At 34.7% G+C, this 26,749-nt stretch overlaps 1 protein-coding gene across 1 annotated transcript; it reads right to left on the reverse strand.

Annotated features, from left to right (window-relative positions):
* On the reverse strand, positions 1-24,392 carry LOC110021608 (probable protein S-acyltransferase 7). The gene is made up of 5 exons (XM_020720171.1): positions 24,046-24,392; positions 19,555-19,737; positions 3,917-4,213; positions 2,736-2,969; positions 1-820 (listed from the first exon to the last, which is right to left on the reverse strand). The coding sequence occupies exons 1-5, from the start codon at positions 24,145-24,147 to the stop codon at positions 287-289; spliced, it is 1,350 nt and encodes a 449-aa protein (XP_020575830.1). The 5' UTR covers positions 24,148-24,392; the 3' UTR covers positions 1-286.
* Between the last annotated feature and the right edge of the window lie 2,357 nt (positions 24,393-26,749).

The raw sequence follows: 26,749 nt of genomic DNA on the forward strand, positions 1-26,749 counted from the left end.
TGGTTTATTTTTTTATTCCTCTGCCTTCCTCTCTGTTGGAAATGCAAATTATGCCTAAAAAGCTGCAGATCTTCTTCTGTTCTGTGACAGCTTTCTCATATTAATGAAATCCAAAGAGAAGTATAGAAAAAGCACAACACACCACTCCAGACTCCCAGTGAAATATCAAATCAAAATAAAAAAAAATTACAATGGCTCATTTCTGTTCCAACTGCAGACATATTAGAAGGTGGTGTACACCATAATAAAATGCTAAAACAACCTTGCACAACACACAGACACACTGCTACAGATTAGATTTTCGATCAGACCGATTTATGCCCGGTGATATGCCGACGAGATTGGGGTTGTTGTCCGTGGAATTTACGGGTGGCGGCATGTCCCAACTCCCACTGCTCCTCCTCCCCCAACTAGAATTCCCCCATTGCTGCTCGGTCGCCATTTGCTCCTCCGATCCTTCCAATGGCAATATTCTATCTGAATCCAATGATGAGTTGTACAACCGACCATCTTTGTTTTCGACGGTTTCGACGCTAAGACCGGTTTCCATTTCAATAGCAGAGCCTGCCTCGTGCTCGCCCCAAGCCATGGCTTTCCTTCCCATTTCGATGTCTCCGATGCATTTACCCATGTTTGGACTCATGAAACCTCCTGTGGATTGTCTGGGTTTTAGGCCCTGATCTAGCATCACCTTAGCACGAAAATTGTTCTTGGAGGGAGGGATGGAGGTGAAGAAAATCTCTTTGAAATTGGAGATTAAACCTAGGTTGTAAGGGTTTTCTCGGCGATCGTAGCGGTATCGAAAGTTCTCGTATGTCGTCTGAAAGAAAAAATTGGAACATTAATTGCAAGAATATATAATAATGAAATATAACAGATTATTAATTTCAGTGCAAACTGCTCATGTCTGAAATAAAATCTTAGTGGGTAGTTGCTGCAAATAAGACGTTGTGGATCGATAAATAATAATAAACTATCACGGTGAACACAAGATATGGAGATTGGTTCCCTTCAACGAGTATAAGAAAATTCAGTACCTATTTACTATATTCTTTTTAGGTATTTTTCTAAATAAATCAAAATAAAAAAATAATGTCAAACTAGTGAAGTGTTATGTTACTTTACAACCCAGGCAAAAACCAAACTAAACAGCATTCCAGGCAAAAACCAAACTAAACAGCATTCTCTTTGGGGTTTGATTGATAGGGATAACATTCATTTTTTATTTTGGAAAATTTACATCACAAGCACACAATTCTAATATATTTACATGTCTCACACCTAAACTTATATTGTGCCGCAAGTCGTGGCCTGTTGGTTGGCGGCGGGGTTCACTGTAAGTCCCCCCAGGTCAAGGGTTTGATCCCCAGTGGCGCTGGGTTCTTGGATATTTAGGCACATGGCGAGGGCTCTCATCATGGGGCCTAGCGCATGGGAAATCGGTATTTGGGCCACTGCCAAATACCGATTTTTTTTTTAGTATATATATATATATATAGTTTTTTTATGCTTTAACAGAAAAGGTGCATTTCACTTTTAAAAGGTGGTAATAGTGCTATTTTTTATGTGGTATTAAAGATTTCGGTCCAATGTGTGTAAATATGAAAGTATAGGTGTGACATGTAAATACATAAGAATTGTGTGCCATGTTAATTTTAATTTGTTTCGTTTTTAGTCTCTTTATGTCTAAACATAAAACAAAAGCATGTTTGATATGCTTATAACTTCTCAATGGAGAAAGATTGGAAAGATAAATCACAAGGCACCTAACAGAGTGGCAAAAGTTATATCAAAGAAGTAAAGGTGTATGTTACTTTACAACTCAGCCTCCTTTCTCCCTCAATATCTTTGTACCTTTCATATATAATGCAAAATATATTCACCATAATACTTCCTAAATGCCATTTCCTCGAGCTTCCAATCTCACTTCTTGCTACCTTCATGGCTTCATCTCTTTGTTTCCACCAAGTAACTGAGCTATGTAGTTTTAACAAACATTTTTTTTTTGGTTAGGTTTAACTCACATTTTTATTGTTTGTTCATATAAATAATTTTGGTGCATATACGAGTCAAGATTAAACATCTATGCATCCTTTTCTATACTAAACAGAACATTTATGCCATAATGGTCAAGAACAAAATACAGGCCAAAACCATGCAAACTCCAACAATTATTACAACAGCTTGGTTTAAGCATAATGGAAAACAATGATGCAAGCTGATCATGTTTCATTGACCTGCTATGTAATTATATTGATCATGTAATTAAAAGTTTTATATCTTTTTCTAGTCTTAAATAGTGGGGATCTTTTTTATAAAAGTTGTAATTCGATCGCAAAGGAAAGTTAACTATGAATGACAGTTTTTGGCTGTTCAAGCTGTCCCCTCTCACAAGCAAATCTCCCATCTCTTCTATTTCCATTATGTAATGCCGCTCCATCTGGCAGAGGAACAGCTCCACCCTCTAATATGCAAGCTAATGTGATCATTACAATACAATAAAGTATAGGAAGATTTACATACATACCACTCAATTCATATATATTTACATATCTAAAACCAAAACTTCAATTTTTACAGGCACAGCAATTATCTATTATGCATGAAAAGTGTATTTCACTTTCTAAAAGTTAAAATGGTAGTATTTTTTATGTGATATGAGATTTGGGCGGTTAAAATGTAAAAGGCAAGGGTAAATAAAAAAATTCCACATTTTTCAAGATTAGCTCATTTACCTGGTTAGTGCTGATGAGATATAAGTGGAAGACGGAGAGGCCGCCAACAAACCAAACGGCTATAAACGTGTAAATAATTAAAACAATGGAAGCAGGAGTCTTGGTCATTGCCTTCCAAATGTTTGTTTCTTCGGCATCCATAATTTTCTTGATATAGACCCAACAGAATGCAAACACATAGAAGCAAAGCAGAGTGGTTGAGAACACAAACATATAAAAGAACCTGTAGTTCCTCTGGAAAAATAAAAGACAGGAAAGTTTAGTCAGTAACAAAAAGTAGGAAGATTTACATACATACCACTCAATTCCTATGTATTCACAAACCTAACACCCGAACTACAATTTTTACATACATGCCACCTTATTTATGCATAAAAATGTGTATTTCGCTTTTTAACGTTAAAATGGATGTATTTTTTATGTGATGTGAAAGATTTGGGTGGTATAAATATAAAAGGTAAAATTTAGGTGTTATATACCCCCACGTAAGAAGTCACTTTTGAAGCTTAGAAACATAACTAACGTCCATTGTTGTTTCACTAAATTTTCAGCCTGCTAATTTTTGGAAAATTTTTAATTGGAAGATTTACATCCATACCACTCAATTCTTTTGTGTTTACATATCTAACACCAGAATTTTAATTTTTACATATAAGCCACCTTACCTATACATGAAAATGTGTCTTTCACTTTTAAAAAGTTAAAACAGTGGTATTTTTATTTGATATAAAGGTTTGGATGGTTTAAAGGTAAAAAGTAGAGTTTAGGTGTAAGATATGTACAACAACAACAACAACAACAACAACAAGTCTTTATCCCGTTAAGTGGGGAGGTGTAATATATGCAAATACATAAAAATTGGGTAGTAGTGGTATGTATGTAAATGCCCCGGGCATTCAAATACATATACCACTTACTTCCTATGCATTTACATATCTAATACCTAAAACTTTATTTTTTACATTCATGCCGCCCAAATCTTTCATATCACATAAAAAAAAAATCACCAATTTAACTCTTAAAAAGAGAAATACACCTTTTCATGCACATGTAAGATGTTATGTATGTCAAAGTTGAAATTTAGTTTAGGTTTTAGATAGTAAATATATATTAAAGGAATTAAGTCGTATGTATGTAAATGCCGCTTTTTAATAAATTACTTCCAGAAACTTATCACTTACAAGCCCTATGCATTGCCCAACCCATGGACAATGATGATCAAATCGTTCCACGCAGTTGTTGCAGATTGAACAATGGGAGCATCGAGGAGGTCTATAAAGCATGCAAGTGTCGCAGTATTTGATTTTCACAGTGATGCCGTTAACTATCACATCCTTCATGCGTGGCAAACGCATTTGTGGTGTTTGCACACCACCAACATCAATGCTCCCATCGAGGCCTTCAGGTTCAGGAGGTTGTGTGTTACGGGGTATGATACCAGGATCTCTTCCAGAAGCAAGCAGCAGAAGACATAAATCCTGAAGGTGATATGCGTAAAAAAAATTTTAAATCTAGTTCAGTATTTGTATTGCAGGTTGTGCCTCAAAGATGTTGCAAGAAAAGTAAGGCATTAGGCATTAGGAAAAAAAAAAAATCAAATAATAAGAAACTCAAAAATGGCATTGTCCCACATGGAAGGAATGCTTCGGTACTCAAGTATCAAATAAAGCGGCCAACATGAAAGACAGCTCCATATCTTGTGCTTCATAGCAACAATCCAATTATTACTAGAAAGATTTTTTTCAAGCTAGATTCCTATTAAAGGTTCAATAACAGTTTTCAGAAAACACTTACAACTATACTTTAATATTACAGGCATGTGTATACTAAAAGCTTGTTTGATGTATGGATTAAGTATTTAATCTTACCAAAGAATACAATATTTTGTATTGGATGGCTTGACTAGCTAATCCTTACATATATTTATCGTATTCCATCTTAGATGAGAATTAACTTTAATATGGTCTTGGAATAAGCTCATTCAACAAAAAAATTAAGATAAGGCATACCATAAAAATATTAATTTAAGATTGATTTAATTAACCAATAATAAATAATAATTAGGATTACTAATTTCAATTTGAGATAATCTAATAGCAAGCCAAACAGCATAAGAGAAATACAAGAGAATATCTAATTACTTATAATAGCAATGGTAACTTCTCTGGCTTCAGTTGAGAAGATATACCAGAAAAAACCAAGGTTTTAACATCGGACCGGTTCAACAGCAAAATCTTTCCTAACCAAACCTATACGAGGTCGCCTTCTTGAAACGTTACTTTCTTCCTGGATTTATTCGTCTCTGCCCAATATTTGTGGCTCATCTTAGCAATCACCTTGCCAACTTCTTTATGGAGTTTAATAACATGATTCGTTTCTGTGGTATCCTTGTCATGATTCATTTCTGTGGTATCCTTGTTGCGTTTCAAAGATGGTAAGAGCGCCATCAATTCTAGTGGCGTGAGCGGATTGTGTCTGTACATAATTTCGAAGGGAGTTCGTTCAATAGTTTGGCTGATAGATCGGACATAGGCGAACTCAGCTTAGGCTAGGATAAGATCCATTATCTCATGTTTTTTTCCCACAAAACATCTAAGGAGATTGCCGAAGCTCCGCTTTACTACCTCTGTTTGTTCGTCCGTCTACGGGTGAGCTGTCGAGCTGAATTAGAGTTTGGTACAAGCTTTTCCCACAGTGTTCCCAAAAGCTGACTCGGGAATTTGAAGCCTTTGTCGCAGGTGATGGTCTTAGGAATTCCGTGCAACCTTACAATCTCTCTGAAGTATAGATCGGCGAAGTAAGAGGGGTCAAGTGTCCGGTGACAGGGTACAAAGTGGGTCATCTTAGAGAATTTGTTTACCACAATCATTACGGAGTCCTTGTTTTTTTTATATAGAAATAAGATTGCAACACGACTGAAACAAAAAAGAAATACAATAATAGACGAATTTCCGATTAGGGATATAGGAAGAGATCCGAAGAAGGCGGCGGCGGCAGCGGGGTGGGAGGGCGAGGATAGGGAAAGGAGGGGAAGGCCAGGTGGTGGCTTAGGTAAGTTGGGATGGTGTTTGATTGATGGTAGGTAGGCGGAACAGAAAGGTTGAGAGGGAAGTAGAGGCAGCGGCAACAGCAGCGAGGTGGAGGGATTTGGGGTGGTAGATGACTAAGGGGGGTAGTAGGAGAAAGATCGAGGAGCAAAAGAGATTGGAAGAATACTACACCACCTCGAAGCAGGATACAGTGTAAAGCAACACCTGTCATCGAATATAACCCTAACAAGAGTAAGAGACTCCACGCAAGAGATCTAAAGACAACACCACTAGAACCAACTCCTACACACAGGGGACAACAATTTATAGTCTCCTACTATCAAACAAAAGGAAGTGGGGTGAGAAGGTAAGAAGAATCCAGAAAAAGCTCTTCCTAGAAAAAGACGTGTGGCGGATAGCAAAGCAATCCCCTGGATCGCGAGAGTTCGCAATTCGCATCCTTCGCACAGGATCGTGATCCCGTCCCCGCGTTACTTCCCGCAAAGCTTTGCAGGTCATCTGTCCCTCGGAATCGAGGCGCATCGCTTCGAGGCACATTTAGTGCCCGCACTCGGGCATTGATTCAACGCTTGCATCAGCTAGCTTGTTGCGTTTGGAATTTTGTGCAGGGTTCAAACTAACTTTTTGCCACTAAGTTGTAAGGACTAAGAAGTAGTATAACAATAAAAGAAATATATTATTTAATGTCACGGGCCTACCTATTCAAAAAGATATCCAATTTTTCGGAATTATTGTACTTTGTTTCTACTTTGTACACTTTTCTTCTAAAAATCAACTAGTAAATACATCTTTGAGATGCGGGACTAAAAGTAATGCAAACAAAAGAAAAAAAACCCTTTTAATTAGAGCCACAAATATTGCAAACGAAACTTATAAATTATTAAATTTGATATATTAATTTACATAATGGAATAAACAATTTAATAAAATGATTACCATACAATTAATCAATTGAATATATAAAACAAAAAAAATTATTTTATGATTAATAAAATTAATACAATTTTTTTTCATGAGATATTCTTAATAATATATCATTTTTAGTAAAAAAATATATATTTTTATTTAAAAATAAATATAGAATTTATTAAATAAGATAACATTATGAATATTAATATTGATATTTTATTTTGTGATTAATATTTTCCTAAATAAATTATTATTATTATATGTGTTATGTAAAGAATAAAATATATGAAAATTTTACTATTATTAAAATAAATTGAGAATTTATTTATTTTTAAATAATTGCCTCTATTTTTATAGAAATAATTCACTCAAAATCACTCGAAGAGAAAATTAACTTTAATATATTAGACCTCAAATTTCATATTTCTAAACATAACACACAAAACTTTAATATCGCCTCCAAAATATACCACTATTAAAAGGAATTTGATCCAATTTGACAAAATTGATTGGACAGATAATTTTACCATGCCATACCCGATTCAATCTTTGAACCTTGAACATCTATCTCTCTTTACCGGTTCAATATCCAGTCCGGTTTTCAAAATCTTAGAAAAAAACTTAAATAAGAAGAGTAATTTGAATCAAGGTCGCTATAATCGGGATCAAATTATATTTACACCTAACAGTAGTATTTCAATCGTAAGCATTTTGGTTACTAAATTATATGATATTCTTCAATTACGTTCATACTAAAGAATCCATTAGTTACACAAAAATACTGGGAGATATAGGCTCACTCCATCAAATAATAATTCAAGCTGGATATGGCTCATTAATAATACAGTGTCGATTTATAACAAGTTGACATTAAATGTTCAGACATAACAGAATTCTGAACCATAATCCATACTTAAAGGGCATATACAAAATATCAAGATCACATTGAGCAGGGTCCTTAGAAGAAACTGAGGAAAATCGCATGTCCCTTTCATTGTAGAACGGTTATTTCTGTGAGTCAAACAAGTGACCTCAATGTGAAGAAAAATTAACTATTGTTCCAGTTCTACCCTAAATCAATCCATAAACAAGTAACCAAATGCTGCCAAACTCGAAAATTAAAAGACCTCTATTTTCAAAGAAAAGAATGAGCTGGATTTAGTCCCAAAACATACAGGCCTAAATGCAAATTAAAAAAATCAAAATCAAAATCCTTCAATTTGTTGCCACAACTTTGGACATACACACATAAAAAGCATTCAACCACTTGTTGCTTGGTGCAAAAAATTGCGAAAAAAATAAGTACCGAAGAACTTACATATGCTGCTTACCATGAAGTTGTAACGAATCCACCCACAAGTATTTAGGTTTCCTTTAACTATTATGCTACATAAGCTGAGATCACCAAAATTATGTGATTTACTTGGGGCTTGGGATCATCTTTGTTTTCTATTTTTGTTTAACTTTTTTACTTAACTTTTTAAAAGCATGTTCGGTTAGAATATTTTTTACATATTTTTCTTTTTTTTTTAAGAATAACCCAATATATTTTTAAAAACACTCAAAATAACTTTTAGATATTTTGAATATTTTCAAAAGCAAACACAATTTAATTTAAATTCCCAAAAATATTTTTTTTTCAAATCAGTGTAAACAAAACAAAAAACACAAAACAAACAAAAATGATCCCAAACAGCCCCTTAACAAAAATAACTAGCAAACACCAGAAACATATTCTTATAATTACAAAGATTACGAAAATCTTTAAAACAAAAAAACTAAACCACTAATCAAGAACAAAGAAAGTGAAACCAAAGAACATACCATGAATATATGGTTTCTTCCAATGGAACAACAAAACTTCCCTCGCTATTTAAAGCAATGCATAGTGTAAATGCCCTAAAATTTTCCAAAATATGTGCACACATAATACAAGGTCTGCATTTAACACAAATAGATCAAATTAATATTGAATCTCACATTTTTTTCCTCTTTAAGAAATATAACAAAACATTTGCTGACATAACTATATCATAAGTTCTAGATGCATTGTCATCATCATCAATAGCCCTATCCTAACTATTTAATGTCGGCTTTATAAATCCTCAATCTAAATTCATTTCTAGAATACTATCTATGACATCAAATGCAGTCTTCACGAATCATTTGAACGACTCATTTGACAAGCACAATAATCCACTTAATATCATTCATTTTACTTTATTTGACAAGTCAATTTTCAATTATCTCCAAGAAATCTTCTGATATGATTCTTAATACATCGTTCCTACTTTTCTCACATATCCCGCAACATCATATGGTGTAGTGAAATGAAGGTTGGAACGAGAAAGGAGATATACCAAAAAGTAATTTTCTTAATATCAACTATTCATAAAATGGTAGCAACAAACTTGATTACGCCATTCAGTTGAGATATAAAGAGTACCTTTCCAACTCAAGCAAAAATGACAAATAACTAAAGCAAATATCGCCAAACACCAATTAAACTAAAAAAAACTTAATAATATTAGGAAAAAAGCGTGAAACATCCAAAAGGTCTGGTGAGGAATTGGTTAAACATAAGCTAAATCAGATCCCCATTTTAGAAGAATGACCTTTGAAGCAATTTCTTGAGCGCTTAATAGGTGTAGAAATAAAAAATAATGAAAGTTTGTCATATATTAAAATCCCATGGCAACATAGCAACAAAGGGATTATCATTAATTCTTTTAATGATAAAAAATGGTTCAATTTTTTCGGGATTAAGCATAAAATAAAAGCAAGCAGGAAATATTTCTTTGCAAATTTGTATCACCAAAGTACCAACAATGAAATCCTTGGAAAGTCGATAAATGTTTGCTTGTTGCATATAAGCTTGTGAACTCGCTGTTAGTTTATTCATCACTTCATGAAGCATTGTGTTGAAGTTAGTCAAAATATCGACCACCAATTGATTGATTGGTTTTGGTAGCAAGATAAACATTTAGGTTCAGTAGTTTCATATAGATTTATGCTAAAAGAAACTCTTTCGCATAGAATATTAATTGAATCTCTTTCCCATAGAATATTAACCATGGAGCTGAAGGCAAACTCATACTAAAACTTTGTCCTACTGTTTCGGGTGTTGACTTACAAGGCACCACCTGACCACAGTATGCAATAAAACGCCTTAGTTTGTCTGTCATATTGAGGATGATAGGTTGAATTCATAAAGAGATCAATTTGCAGTTTTTTTTTTCTACGGATCCCCCAAAAATAGCTCATAAAATTGAGGTCAACATTATAAGTTAGGCAGCGCGGTATTCCATATATGAAAACAAAACTATTTAAAAAAGCTTACCAATATTTATCATGTTGAAAGCATTTTACAAGTGATAAAATGTGCCGTCTAAGAAAATCAATCAATGATGACCATAACTGAATCCACAACCCACTTCGTTCATGAGAGCCCAAAGACAAAATCAAAATAAAAGTTCTCCTAAATAGAATCTAAAAAGGTTAATAGCATATGTAATCCAGTAATCCGTGTGTACCCTTGTAGGTTGGCAAGTGTGACACTTTTTGACGAAGCAGCGTACATCTCCCAAGGTTTTGGCTAGAAGAATGAAGGTTTAACAAATGCTAAGTTATTGTCTCAGCCAATGAAAGTCGCAAGCCACCCGCAATGTAAATCCTTGATTAGTTGGAAGTACAGAGAAGTCTCTTGCACGCACAATCAATTTCCTCTGAACAAGTAGCCTTTTTTTATAAAATAATCGTTAACTGGTTCATGCGAAACACATTTAAACCAAGGTATGACCAGAGCAGTCATTTGTTAAATATAATTCCTACAGACTTTTGAAACAAAGATTGCCTCTTTAAACAACCACCAAATAGCTAAGCCGATGTCTGTGAGTACCTACAACTCAATATTGAATTATTTCCCTTACCACGCTTTCAGTATTTTTTTACTGTAGTTCAAAATAAATCAGATCCCAAAGGTGAAAATTATGGAATTTTTTTCCGTATATGCTTCACTAAGTCCACGTCCACTAAAAAAAATCAAGAAAAGTGCCGAAATGATCTCCTGACCATTTGAAAGGGGTCATTTTAGTTTCAAATTTTGAAAAAGTGCCAATATGGTCCCCCAACTTTTTTAATAGGCGTTGCAACAGTCTCACAATTAAAATTAATGAAAATTGATATTTAGTGTGTTAAAAATAGGGGTATTCTTGAAATTTTTATTGTTATTCTGATCTTTCATTAATTCTAATCCATTATTAACCTTATTGTAATTCCATTGTAATGAAATTCAAGAACTTTTAATAATTGTTATAAAATGTTAAATTTAAAATTTATGTCTTTCATATTTTATTTATATTATTTTGTTTCTTTCCTATTTGTTTTATTCTGTTTTATTTCTTTCCTTTCTTGTGTCTATTGTGATTGAGTTTAAATACCCCTCTTCTATCAAAAAAATTATGCTACTCAATTCCAAATCTCAACATGATATCAGAGTCTAACCATAGATCCAATAGCTGCCGGCCATCTCTGCCGGTTCCAGCAGCCGGTGATTTCCTCGTCTGATTTTTTTTCTGTAGCAGTTTATTTTCCTGGTCCTGCTGCTGTTTTCCTTCCAGCCATTTTCCTAGCTCCAGCAGCAGATTTCTTTCTGTGTCCAGCATCTACCGACAGCCATTTTCCTTCAGCTATATGGTTCCCCGTATGCTTCCTGCAGCCGTTTTGTTTTCTGCTGCTCCTTCAGCCACAGTTCGACTGCTTTGCCTGTACCTCTCCAATCGCTGTTGCTTTGCCGCTCTGTTGACAGCCAGCTCCCATTGAAGAAAATAGAAGGCTGTGATGAGAAGAAACGGCAAAAAAATCATTGTTTTCTGGATCTTCTTCATCTTTGTTCTCCTTTTCAGTCGCTGCTCCCAGCAGCTTCACTAACCAGCAGATCCCAGTTGTGCCGCTGAAGCTTCCTACATTTTTTTTCCTTCCAGCCCGGCTAATCCTAGCAAGCTTCTCAAAGCCAACCTTTTTACAGGCCTTCCCGCTCTTTTTGCTGACGTGGTAATTAAAAAGGCACAGGACCTCCGGTCCCTTGCTACTTCCAGAGGATTCACTGCAGTGTGGCTTCTTCCTGCAGCGCATTTACCCCTCAGCGTGGATGTTTCCTGCAACTTTTCTTGCATACTTTCCTGCAGTCTTCCTACAGTTATCCGTTAGTCTGAGACTTACAAATCCACCAATGTCTCGGAATCCCAGCCACTTTTCTTAAGACTTGGTCGGAATCATCTTGAATCGTGGTTAGCCGTTGTCCATGCCACCTCGGACGGGTCACTCAACTTGTTTTTACTGTCACAAACTCAACCACACTAGGGACAAGTGTTGGAAACTTCATGGTAAATTGGCTTACAAACCTTCAGCCAAAACCTCTGCTACCAAAGGCCTCACGGCAACGTCAGAATCTACCACGGTTCAACCAATGTCTGAATCTACCCGAAACATCTCAGAATCCTCCGAATCCCTGAGAAACTAGATGGAACAATTGATCAAGCTTCTTGGAGCACATTAAGTGTCTACGGGTTCGTCCACCTCCCACATCCGACAAAGTACTCTTTCAATGGCTTTTACAGTTTATTCCACCTCTAATCCATGGATTATTGATTCAGAATTCACGGATCACATAATTGGATGCTCACAAGTTCTCTCAACTTACCATTCGTGTTCAAGAAATGATAAAGTCAAAATTATAGATGGCTCCTATAGTTCTATTGTTGGTAAAGGGTTGGTTGTACTAACAACATATCTAACTCTGGAGACTGTTTTATATGTTTATTATTTGCAATGTAACTTGTCATCTGTCAGCAATTTGACGAATGACATTGATTGTGTTGATAATTTCTCTTCTGAAGGTTTTGTTTTTCAGGATCGTCATTCTGAGAGAATGATTGAAACTGCTAAGAGAGTAGCCGAACTCTCCTACTTTCAAGAGAAGAGCGTGGAGGGTGAGGACACACCTCTTAGGAGTTATAGTTTATCTAGTGTCATTGAATGTCTCATTATGTTGTTGCAATATTGTTTAGGTTATCCTAGTTTTCAATATTTAAAAAAAAAATCTAATAAAAAACTTCATAATTTCAATTGTGAGATATGTCAGTTAGTAAAAAAATCATTGAGTCCATTACCCACTCCATAATTTCACATATTCCGCTTCATTCTCTCTCATTCACAGTGATTTATGGGGACCCTCTCGCACTCCCAGCTACGCCAATAAACGGTGGTTCTTGACTTTAATTTCATAACACACTCGAAAGACGCAGATCTACATTTTAAAAGATAAATCGAAGGTTGCTGCCACCTTTCAAAACTTTTATACCTTCATTTTAACTCAATTCAAAACTCCTATTCATGTCCTTCAAACTGACAATGACCGCAAATTTTTCAAATCTATTTTGGGTGAAATCTTGGTAAGGTCCTCCACCATAGCTCGTGTATGGACAATTTTCAATGACATGGGGTAACTGAGAGGAAAAATTATTACCTCGATATTTTTCGCTCCATTATGTTTCAATGCAATGTCCCGAAACGATTTTAGAATGATGTCATTCTCACTGCCACCCATCTCATAAATAGTCCCTTCTAAAATTCACAAGCTCTGAATCCCCATTGTTATCCTGATATTATACTTCCCTACCAATCCAGTTTTCCCATAAGATTTTTGGGAGCACTGCTTTTGTTCGAAACACTGCCCCCAATTGAAGTAAAATTGATCCTAGATCCACAAAATGTATCTTCTTTGGGTATTTCGCCACACAAAAGAGGTATCGATGCCTTGATCTTACCACTAATAAAATTTATGTGAGTGCTGGTGTCTTGTTCCCTATTTTTCTGACCAACCGACCTCACATTTCCAAGTGGTAGAATTCAATTTCATAGAGGTGCGGAGCAAACCTTGTCAAGATTCATACCTGGGTAGAAAGGATGGCTAGAATCTCTCTTTCCTCCAGAGATGGATATGGTTTTTTTGATTGGACTATTTCAGAGCCTTTTGAGCTCTTCCCAAGACAAATGTTGTGTTACCCTCATCCTTAGTCAGGCAATTCATTGACTGTGGTTTAGACTTCATTTTCAAATCATTCTGAAATAAATTGAGAGTGTCCAAAGACCCTAAGAAACCTTGAATTAAGACTCTTGTCCATACCAGATGGAGAATTCCTAACGAGTCAAGCTCGCCTCTTCATGACTGCTTTCATGAATTCTCCCTTTGTTTTAGGGAGGTTGGAGTTGAGCAACGTATACTGCTAAACCCTTGGTCACTGGATCGATCCCTATATGGTCAATTTGATTCAAATGATGTCAATAGTTGCTCCTTCTTTCCTCTCTTTCCCTTTGCACCTTGGCTTGTAATAGATAATAGACACTTGTGAATCCCCTTTTCGATACATGAGTAGATTGCTCGCTATGCCCTTCTTCACTCCTAAAGAAGTGAAGCGCCACTAATACCAGCCATTCCAGCTTTTAGAGAGGGGAATATAGGTTCTTAGACACTATCCCTTATTCTACACCTATGGATGCTTCCCCCATTGTTCTTGTCACTTAGTCGTCCCATGTTTCGGTGAGTGTACCATTCAGTGAGTCCCCCGATTCAGTGAGTGCAACATCTCCTCCGATTATTCATGTCCAATGATCCTACTCTGGAAATTGCCACCTCCTTACAAGACCCTGACTCCACTCAGGGAGACATCCTCAGCACGACCCCTCCTCTGAATGAGGAAAATTCTCCGAGTAAGGTATGCAATCAGACATAGTCTCTCTATTCTCTAGCAAAATATGTCCTTTTCTGCAGTTTATCTCCACCCTACAGAGCATTTGCTACCACCCTGTAAACCATCAGATCTCAACTACTATTGAGGTCGCTCTTGCTAATCCAGCCTGGAAAATGATAGTGATGGAGGAGATGAATGTCCTTCAGCGGAATCATACATGGGACGTCGTTGATCGTCCTCAGGATAAGTAAGTTTTGCGATGCCGATGGATTTTCAGCACCAAGTTCAACTCTGATGGGTTCTTTGAATACAATAAGACACGATTGGTTGTTAAAGGGTACTCACAGACCCAATGAGTTGACTATGAGGAGACATTTGCTCCAGTGGTTAAGTTAAACGCTATTCGAGTCATGTTGTCTCTTGCGATGAATCTGGATTGGTCTTTATTTCAAGCAGATGTCAAGAATGTGTTCTTGAATGGATGGCTTGCAAAAAATGTATACATGTCTCTCCCTCCTGGTTTTAAGTTTATTGCCTCCAAAGGGCAAGTATGCAGGTTGTGAAAGTCCCTCTATGAGCTAAAGCAATCCCAAGAGGCCTGGTTCAGCAAGTTCACAAAGGTGATTGTGAGTCATGGTTTTACTCAGTCTCAATAAGATCACACTCTTGTCAATCAGGAAGGACGAAAATCACACGACTAAATTAGGAGTTTTTATAATTATGAGCTTCCTTATTTCTAATATCTTTACTCTGATTTATTTCTCTTTTATTCGAATATTTAGATTAGGAATATGTATTATTAAGTTATCTAAAATAGATTATACAGAATATTTTGTACCTAAAATAGAATGTAAGATTATTATTTAATGGAATGAAAGCAAAGAGAAAAAAAATCGAGCCTATTCAGGATTCAACATATTTTTCTCAAAACTTCGAGATTGTATCAGAGCCAAATTTTTTCCCTAACCATCGATAGTCGTTGGAGGACCGTCAAGACTCCCTTCCCGGCCTCTTGCGGGAAGGGAGGAGCTATTTCTTCACATTTGATTCGCTTTCTGCCGCTTCCTCTGAGGTTGATTTGTCCTCCTTCGTTCGCTTCGGCTGCGTCGTCCTCCTTCAATCTTCGAACAGTTGTTAATTTTTCAGCTACAAATAAAACCCCCTCGTATGCCCTCTAAGCTTTATTCATCTTCTTCAGGAGCCTTTCTGTAAAGGTTCTGCGACTGCTTGTTGTCTCTCACGAAATCGAAGCAGGGGATCGCCCCGGCATCTTCTGCGATACGATTGATGGCTAATAGGAACCAACACCTGAGAGAATCCAGGACATCCTATTTTCTTGTTATTTGTGTTTCTTTTGTATTCATTTGATTGATAGAAGGGTTTTGGATTGGACTGCGATTGTTGACGCAGATCCAGGGAGGATGCAGAGTGTAAGGCAGGATCCGATGGACAAGGACGCGAAGCCATTCGAGGAGGTGGATCCGACGAGGAGATATGGACGATATGGGAATCTTCTAGGTACTGGCGCAACAAAGAAGGTCTGCATGTCAAGAGATGGAACTTATTCTGAAATGCAAAATTCATTAATTGTGGAAAACAAGGATTCTTGAGTTGAAAGAGGTTGTTATGTTTGTATTATTATTCGTCTGATTCGGGTCTTCATCGCTAGGCATCGCTGCTTCGGTGGCATCTTCAACTGCTTCTTATGCTTCGTTTCGTCCGCTTCGGCTAAAGCACTCATTTTTAGATCGTTGGCTTCGGCTTCAACAAACCATAGATCTTAGGTTTTGGCATTCACGGCTTCAACGCCCTCGGCTTCGGCACTCTTAGGCATCGACACTCACAGGCTTCGACACTCTCAGGCTTCGGCATTCTCGGCTTCGACACTCTCGGCTTTGACACTCTCAGGCTTCGGTACACTTAGGCTCTGACACTCTCAGGGTTCGACACTCTTACGCTTCAGCATTCTCGGCTTCGACACTCACGGCTTGAGAATTATTGGTCCCGACAGTGTTATCAGTTTCTTATTGACAAATTGATGTTTCCTAATCAGTCAACATCAATTTGAGTGGGAATGTCAATCACGAAGGACAGAAATCAGACAACTAAATTAGGAGTTTCCTTATTTTCAATATCTTTATTCTGATTTATTTCTCTTTTAGTTGAATATTTAAATTAAGAATATGCATTATTAAGTTACCTAAAATAGATTATACAGAATATTTTATACTTAACATAGATTGTAAGATTATTATTTAATGAAATGAAAGTAAAGAAAAAAAGGAATCGAGTCTATTCAGGATTCAGTCTATTTTTCTCAAAACTTTGACAACTCTTTTCTTCTGGCATTCATCCAATGGTCAGGTTGCTAACCTTATTGTCTATGTTGATATTATTCCTACAGGTAACGGTCTACCAGCATTAGAGTCCTTGAAATACATTTTGCCATGTCCTTTAAATAAATGACTTGGGATCTCTCTAATACTTCTTCGACATGAAAGTAGCTCGATCACCACAGGCTTTTGCCTATCTCAGCGTAAATATGTGGTTGATCTCTTAATAGAGAATGATCTTTTTTTGTGTAAACTTGTGGCCGTCCCTATGAATCCCAATGAAAAATTATCTTACATTCCAAATATTGTGTTCGTTAACAAGACTCACTATCAACATCTTGTGAGGAAACTTATCTACCTCGACCATAATCACCTCAGCATATGTCACGCAGTTGGTATAGTGAGTCAATTCATGCATGACCCCTATGAACATCATCTCCAAGCTATCCAACAAATTCTCCATTATTTAAAAGATACATTGGGCTTAAGTTTGTGTTTCTCTCGTCACAACTCTCTGTGTATTACTTTATACAGATGTTGATTGGGTCAAATAGGTTCATGAATTCCACATTGGGATATTGCTCATTTGTATGGTGAAATCTTGTCATTTGTCCGGAGCAGCGTTGAAGCTGAATTTTAGTCTATGTATCTAGGGATTTGTGAAGTTTTATGGCTTTGCATCATGCTCTGTGAACTTCATATGTCAACATCTATCACATTGCAACTATTATGTGATAATAAGGCCACCACCAGCATTGCTCACAATCCACTCCAGCATGATTGTACCAAATATGTGAAGATTGGCAAACAGCTTATTAAGGAAAAGATTGAGTGCGGGGAATTTTTTGTTCCATTTGTGCCCTCCACTGGTCAACTAGCAAATATTCTCACCGAGAATCTTCCTCATCATTCATTCGATGACTTCAAATCCAAGTTGAATGTGATTGACATATGTGTTTCAACTTGAGCGAGAGTATAACGACAATCTGTAGTCATTATTACTTATTATTATTTTTTATTCCCCCATTATATATTTTCTATTTGTTTTACTCTTTTATTTCTTTCCTATTTATTTTATTCTGCCTTATTTCTTTCTTATTTGATTTATTTTATTTTATTTATTTCATTTGTCGTGTCTATTGTAATTGGGTTTAAATACCCCTCTTATATCAATAAAATTATACCGCTCTATTCTAAATCTCAAAAATAAATGTTTTGTATCAACTAAAAAATATATTTTAGTATCTTAAAAAAATCAATATATAAATTTAAAATTTTAACATCATATCATATAAAATAAATGTTCATGAATTTCATTATAATGTAATTAGGTTAGTAATCAATTAGATTTCCTAAATATATATATAAATTCTAAAAATACCCCCAATTTTTAACACCTAAAATATTAAATCCCCTTAGTTTTAACTATGGGACTTGGTGATCATTTTAGATATTTTGGGTCTATCCTTCAAATTAATGGTGATATAGATAAAGATGTTATTAGTAGAATTCAAGTCGAATGGTTAAAGTAGTGGAATGCATCAGGTCTATTGTGTGATAGAAAAATATCGTTTATACTTAAAGCAAAATTTTATGAGACGTTGGTGAGTCCTGCAATGCTTTATGGCGCAAAATGTTGGCCTGGAAAAAAGAAGCATAAAATTTAGTGTTGTTGAGATGAGAATGTTCAAGTGGACGAGTAGTTTTATACTTGGAGACAAAATATAAAACAAATATATCTATGAAAGGGTTGGTGTAGCTCCAGTGAAAGACAAGATTAAAGAGGCTTGCCTTAGATGGATTGGTCACATTAAATATCGACCACCTGATAATCCTGTTAAGCGAATGGATGTTTTAGATTTGACGTATATTAAGAAAAGTAGAGGTGGACCTAAAAAGACTTGTGCATGATGTATAAAAAATTATCTTAATTTATTAGAATTAAATGAAAATATGACACTCAATAGGGCAACGGAGAAAAAAGTATTCATATAACCAACCCCAATTAGTGAGATAAAGACTTGTCGTCGTCGTCATTGTTGTTGTTTTAATTGTGAGGCTTTTTCAACACTTATTGAAAGAGTTGGGGGGTCATTTTGAAAAAAATTTAAAGTTTGTGACTAAAATGGACGCCAGCAAAATAGTCAACAGATCATTTTGGCACCTTTCTCAAAATACATCCATTGTGTTACAATTTTAGAAACTAAATCAACTAAATTTATATGCCTCGCCGTCCAGCCATCTCCTATATTCTCAATCCTTAAGAAAATTTTCAAACGTAAATAAACAAGTGAAATATAACATGTATAAGGCATAAAAAATGTCATAACAGTTTATGATATAACTACAAATTCATCATCAATCATTTCTTCGATTGGCCTAGCCAGAAAATATATACAAACGTAGCCAATTCAGCAGGTCACTAGCCAATTCAACATGCTAATTTTTCAAAAGTGAAAAGTGAATAGGGCAATTATTGGTTTATCACCCAAGTCATTATTATTTAAAAAACCAACCCCCAAGCATTTCTATTTACAATAACACCATTTCAATAATTAAAATACGGCAAGGCCAACGCCATGAGAATTTGAGAATAAGTTTTTTTAATTCTTTACTAATTTGGGAGAAAGATGTGTAAATACAAAAGACTTGGTTTGGTAATTCATTTTAAAGATCTGAGTGCTAGCTTCGTAAATAAGGATGATTTTGAGTATTACAAAAGTAATTTTCGAGACAAAAAAAAAAGAAAAAAAGCTTGAATAATAAGTATACTCACATAAAGTGTGAATGCAACGGCAACGACCGTGATGGATATACCAGAGTGATGAGGAAATTTATCCATTAGCTTTCTACCAACAAATACGCAGAAAATTGCAACAGGACCAACAATTAGAAATATGGTCAGAAACAGTGACCTTACGTCTGGTCCAAATATGAACCTCCCTTTACAGATAAAAACCTGCAGAGCAATATCATTTTAATTGTCTTATTAACATGTTCTGTGGTGATCAGACAGCAAAATATAATCAAGGTGCCAAACGGAATTCCCAGTTTACAACATTCATATTCCAACATGAACAATTCTGTTTAGTTGAACGAGAATGGCTCAGGGAGTTCGAAAAGAAAACTGTGCACATATAAAGCGCAAAATTCCAATCATAATCCATAATTGAGTTATTGTCTGCTGATAAGATGCCAAAAAGTCATCCATGTTACCTTATGAAAAGCGAGCTACTGAAAATTGAAGTAAAATTCAATGCTGTAAATGAAGGGCATACGGAGGTTATTCATAAAATTAAAAAAATTCTTCTGAAGATTAGTAGCATATCCATACAGATGAAATAAGAGTTTGATTGCACTGGAAAATGGCTCTTAAATTATATCATTTCCTTATCGCTCAGACTAATTTCTTCCATTAACAAAACACCGTTGCTTAAAGGATTTGTAGTTCTTTACAGTCCCAAGAGTATACAAGGTTTGCATTCTTCTCTTTGCAATGACGATTAAGAAAATTAAAATTAAAAAATCAAGAGGAAACCATTGCAAAATTTGCTAGGTTCTCTGTAAAATTCAACAATTTTACAATCTTCTCTTCTACAAATTATAAATAAAATTAAAGAGAAAAGGTAAAAGAGCATTTGATGCCAGTAACTGTACAAACCAATTGAGCTGGACCTCCTGCATTAAAAATAATTTATATAACACACTGATGCATATTAAACAAAAGAAATATATACTCATTGTATCGATAAACAGAGTTGAAGTAGAATTAACTCCGAAAAAAATGTATAAGGTTAACAGAATAGACCCGCATGCAATACATGCCGAGATTTAATAAATTAAGGGGGATATTACAGTGATTTAACTAAGAAGTCTTTTGTGTGTCAGTCCTTCTAACACAGCTCTTTTTGGGGGTAAAAGCTTACTTTTGCAGGACCCTTGAGCAATTTAGGAACTAATATTTATGACAAAATTATTATTGCTATATTTGAAGCAAGATGAAATTAAATTAGTTATTTTTTCGCCAATCTTAACATTTTGTGTAGTTGCTTTATTTGGGTTCTTTGAAAGCTATAAATAAGGACCCTAGAGCAGCTAAAAAAAATCATTGAAAGATGAATATTTCAAAATAATTCTAGTTTTTCTCTCTTCTTGTGTGTGCTTGTTGAATGTGTATTCTTTGAGTACTGCACAAGTGTGAATGATTACTTATGGGGCAGACTGCTAGTACTGTCATAAAGCATGATTCTTCCCTTAGAATAAATTCTATTATTGTTCTTTGTCTTTAAAATTATAGAGACGATGCTTTTACACATGTTGCAGCTTTGATAAGTAAGATGCTGTTGGTTTTCCTTTTTATGAGTGATTTTAATTATTGCTTTATTATTATGCCCGTTGCAATTTCTCTTGATTTTGGACAATTGGAATAATCTTTAGGGTGACGCAACATGTTTGTTGCTACAACAATAGAAGTGATCTGATTTTGCTAAAATCAAGAGTCGGCAGCCTATGGATTGTAATTTTTTTCTGCATCAAACATCTCGTCCTAAGTTGCACTAGGAACCCTAGACCCTTAGCTTTTCTATGCCACTAAAATGTCAGATGATTCAATAAGAAATATTTTCGAACCACTATCTACGAACAAAAATGATAATCAAAATTGCATTAATTATAAAATAATTAAACTTAATAGTAATAGAATAAACCCATAAAAGAGAGTAATAAAGCATAAAATTGAAAAATTAAGTTAATTTCTAATAATTAATTTGTTTTCGAGCTAAAAAAATCTACAATAAAAAATAATTTCGATGTGAAAACAATTAATTTAAAATGTATAATAAGCTGAAAAAATGTCATCATATGATTTGTACTAATCTTGAGGAGTATGATCGAGTACCATGAGAATTAATTTAATGTGCATAAAAAAATGACATGTAGAAATATAAGTTAGTTTATTTAAGAAGTACATGATGGAGCATGCATTAGTATCAAGAGGAATTAAGAATGACAGGTTTTAAAGTAAAATGAAATTACATCCAATGTCAGTATTGAAATGAGATGTTTACAAAGGGCATTATAAAAAACAGTGATTTTTAATATTTTGCTCTTATAATTAGGGAAACATTAAATTATTTATATTTGGAAGATGGAAGGCTTATAATTAGTAGAATAAATTATTAATATAAAATATATAAATTTAGAGGGTATAAATAACATCAACGATTACAAATCGTTGCTATTTGAAGATAAAGCAATATCTAGGTGTGATAACTTAAGTATCTATGATTTTTTACATAAAAGAATGTAAATATGATGATGAAATAACTTCTATAATTAAGTTTGAAATTAAAATGGATAAGCATATGGAAAAAAGAATATCATCTCAACTAAAAGGTACATTGACCAAAAAAAGATTAGTAGATAAGTTAAGCTTAAGAAAAGAGTATAGTCCTAAAAAAGTCCCCTAACTATTTGCATGGGGTCATTTTAATACCAGAGTCTATAAAAGTGTCAAATTAATCCCCTAACTCTTTAAATTAGTGATTAAAAACAATCTGAGTATTAAATTAATACTTTCATAAACTTTGGGACTAAAATGATCCCATATAGAGAGTCTGGAGGACCATTTTTAACACTTTTCTCCTAAGAAAAATGACAAGGTCAAGAAGGAGGTTGACAAAACTACGAATGATAAATTAAAAAATGCTTTTACTAAGGAAAATATTAAATTTGCATCCATTAAAGAAACGATGGTTGAAAATAAACTTGTGTATGTTAGACATGTACAAAAAGAGGTAGAAAATTATCCAATTTAATGGGTTCATAAAATTAGTAAATGAGTATTGGAAAAAAAACTTTGAGACCTATTATAAATGGATAAAAGTTGTTCAAAATGATTTGTGAAGAATAGTTTTAAGCCACTTAATGAGGATTCATAGAGTTGACCCCAAATACTTGAGATGATGTTAATAATATCAATGATAATAGCAATTGAGCAATCCAAGCAAACAAGAAACTACTTTCTTTACCATGCAATAACCATCGCTTATGATTAGAGGCTATCTAATGACAATTGTAAGAAGAAAATAGAGAGATTAGATAGCAAAAAAAAATAATAATAATAACTAACATCAAGCACACAAAGAAAAGAAAACCGACTTAATGTAACACTTTTTAGAAGGCAAATTCTTAACTCTTTAAAGGAGCAAGGGAACACCTAGGAAAGAATATTTCTACTGCAACATGTTCTATTGTAATTGAAACTAATGGACAACTAACATTTTGCTTCTGTATTAACTAATGAGCTATTTTCAGTTTTCCACTTACTCAGAACTCAAAAATAAAACCAAGCCTCTACACAAACCCATTGCAGTATTTGATATCAAACAATGAAATAAGGTTAGCAGGATGAAGCATTCTTTTTTATGTATAGTTATTAAGAGCATTTGAGCAATAATGCAGAACTACTCGCCAACTAGCTCCTCAGATCATAGTAACCACTAAAAATATTCAATCAAACAGTTAAAAACACATTCTATTTATCTAGAGAGTTCCTTTTCAATTAGCTCCGGAACATGATAATAAATATAGAGCAATCAATAGATCCAGCAGCTAGTAAAACCATCAATATAACAATATTTCACCTTTGACACCTTGCATGCCGCCCTTTACTTCTAGATCTACTCTTTCCTTGCAACATGAGATCAATCCACCAGAGTCTATGCTTTTCAGGACACATAAAGCTAAATTTATTTTAAAAATACACTAAAATAATGGTGTTTTACTATGTTTTGCCAGGCCAGGCACCGGGAAATCCACATCGCGATTTCACCTACCAGAACGGAGGACAAGACTACGATCTACTTCTAATAAAATTACCAAAGTCCAAGGCCGCTTCATCATAGCCTTTATGAAGTTCTAAACACATGCAAACGATCCTAGAAGAAGCAGGTTCAAACAACCAGCATAAAAAAAAATTAAAAAAAAATAACCAAAAAATTGTTTAAAAATCTGCGATGAAACAAAAGCCCTTTAAATTAAGAGTGGTAAAATCCAAAAAATAAAAAATAAATTAAAAAAAATCATCCGCCTAACAGCACCTCCGACTCTAATGTAATTGAATCCCAAATCAATTTTACCATAGCGCAAAACAAGCTCAAATCTCTCCATAAAAACCTCAAACTCGCAGAAACCAAGAAGCAAATATAAAATTCCTTCATCAAGTTCTCACAGAATTATGGATAGCGAAAGGGCCGGATCCACTTACGTTGCTACCTCTCCAGACCTCATAAACCCGAGGGGCATCCTCGATGCTCGCAGCACCCGCAGCAGCAGACACCGAAACAGAAGTAAGCGGGAGGTCGTGCATTCCGTCGGTCTCTCCCTATCGAGAAACACTAATCCAAAGCCGACCGCAGATGACCGGAGGTTTTGCAGAAACTCTACAGGCCAACGTTGCCGGTCAACTGCAGATCGGCAGATCCGGTAGCTTCGTTATCCGAGACTGAGTCCAATCACTGGTCCTCATACGACGCCGGCGACGAGCGGCTGCCGTCGAGGCCTCGCGTTTGCTTGGGCCTTGGAGAGAATTTGGGGGTGGGGGGAGGGGGAGGAACGGCGACCGTGGAACTCTAGCACGTGCCGCGCACCGGTTACTTCAGCTGCTTTTATCTGTCTTTTTGAAAATAATAGTATACAAATTGAATATTGACTAGTTGTAGAATAAACAAAACCAAAAGTAATTTTATTATTATTATTATTAAGAAAATATAATAGTTTAAAATTAATTAAAAAAACATAAATAAAAATAAAAATCAAAGTTTCGATAGTGGATATATAAATAGATAAAATTTATAAGATATTTATAAAAATCTTTCCTTTATTTATAATAATATATCTAAAATTTAAACAACATTATAACTTAAAAAGTTTAACTTTTCTTAAATTCTCAATTATTTAATTAAAAAAATGTCAAAATATATTGATTTAAGATAAACTTTAAAATTCTAATGATATAATGCATAAAAAATTATTAAATTTTATAAAACGCATGATTAGTCGTCAAGAATTTTAATCATTGAGCATGAATCATTATATATTTGTTAATAAAAATATTCTAAATTCGAATTTAAGATCATCTAGGTCTCTATTTCAACGAGTTTAATGTCAAACTAATGTCTCGACAAGACAAACCCAGTGATACCAAAATTAGTTCAATCAAGATCTATTCAAACATAGATCAAGTCATTAAAATAAATTTAGAGATTTTAGATCATCAATTGCATGGTCAAATTAACTTCAAATTTGACATAATTAATCGTCAAATTGAGCTTCTCGCTGAGAGGAATCAAAAGAGAAAAAACTCGTTGAATTACAGGATCATTAAGACACCCAAATCCTTAAAAATTATTTTATAATTAAGATGGATCAATATGTGTCATTCGATCAAGTGGTTGGGGAATTTATTAGTCATAAGAGCAAATTGCTCAACTTTCTTAGGCTATAAATAGACTTTCTCTCTTCACTTGAGTGGGCTGGGGGAAAAGATGAATTTTAGAGCCTAATCTAGACTGTAAACCTTATGATAACCTTTAAAATTCATAGTTGTCAACCACCATCGACTACCGCTCGTCAATCACAGACGACCACCGACACCCGCCACTGTAAGTTATCACCGACCTCTGACAAGTGGTGACTCTTGCTTGCAAACGTTGTATTCCAAATATAACTGCAACATTTTAAGACATGACGATAATTCCCGCCTTCATAGTTGTCGAACGCCACACCTACCGTCACCACCTACTATTGTTGACCACCGTCAATCATTACTTAGGATCGTCGTAGCTAACATATGATGGTTGTTCATAACATCTATAATTTTTTTTTGCATTTTATAAAGACAAAATGTAGTGTTCAGTGTAAAATTCTAACCACATTCACTCTGAGAGAATGGATCGTCATTAGCCACAAACTCTGTGGTCAACTGACATTATTGCAATCATCATTTATGGCATATATGTCCAATTAACAATATCACAGTCGCCAACTACACTGACTACTACTGTTACAGCTTCTAACCATAGCCTTTGTAGCCAACTGTCATTAGTCTACTCCCCAACTAAGGTATTTATAGCCAACTACCACTATTACAGTTTTAGACTACGACCTCTATGGCCAACTCATATTATTACAGTCACCAACTACGCTCTCTGTGGCAAACTGACGATAATATAGTCATCAATTATGGTCTATATGACCAACTGATGATATTGCAGTCACCAACTAAGGCCTATGTGGTCATTTGACTACATTGCACCCACCAACTATGGCATATGTGCCTAACTGACGTTATAAGAGTCATAAACTATGACTTCTGTGGATAACTGATATTATTTTATTCACCAACCATAACATGTGTGACAAACTATTGTTATTACAACTTTAACTAAGAGCTATGTAACCAACTTACACTATTTCATTCAAAAACTACGATCAACACATAATATTGCAGCATTCAACCATGATTTTTGTGGCCAATTACTTTATGTGCAATAATCAACTATGGTATTTGTGGTCAACTACAACTTTTACATCTTCCAACCACTATCATTGTGGCCAATTATCGTTAATATAGTCTCAAACCTTGGCCTTTGTGATAAGCTATAATAGTTACAACAACCAACTATGACATTTATGTCCAACTATTAATATTATAACCAAGAACTATATTTGGCATTTATGCTCATCAACTTTGTAAATATATCGTCTCAAATTCAGAAAAAGGGTGATTATATGTTTATAATTACATAGTGAATTTCTTTGACTGGCCTAAACCCAGTGAAAATTTTCTTTTTCAAGGTTTTCCATTTTTAAAGTTCTGATGTCTCATCCTACGACTCTTTTATCTATATATATGTTGAATCTTCGTGTCATGCTAGACAATAAATTATCACTTTACCCCCGTAAAATCA

The sequence above is a fragment of the Phalaenopsis equestris genome, unplaced genomic scaffold (genome assembly GCF_001263595.1).
Source record: "Phalaenopsis equestris unplaced genomic scaffold, ASM126359v1 Scaffold000002, whole genome shotgun sequence".
Taxonomy (NCBI): domain Eukaryota; kingdom Viridiplantae; phylum Streptophyta; class Magnoliopsida; order Asparagales; family Orchidaceae; genus Phalaenopsis; species Phalaenopsis equestris.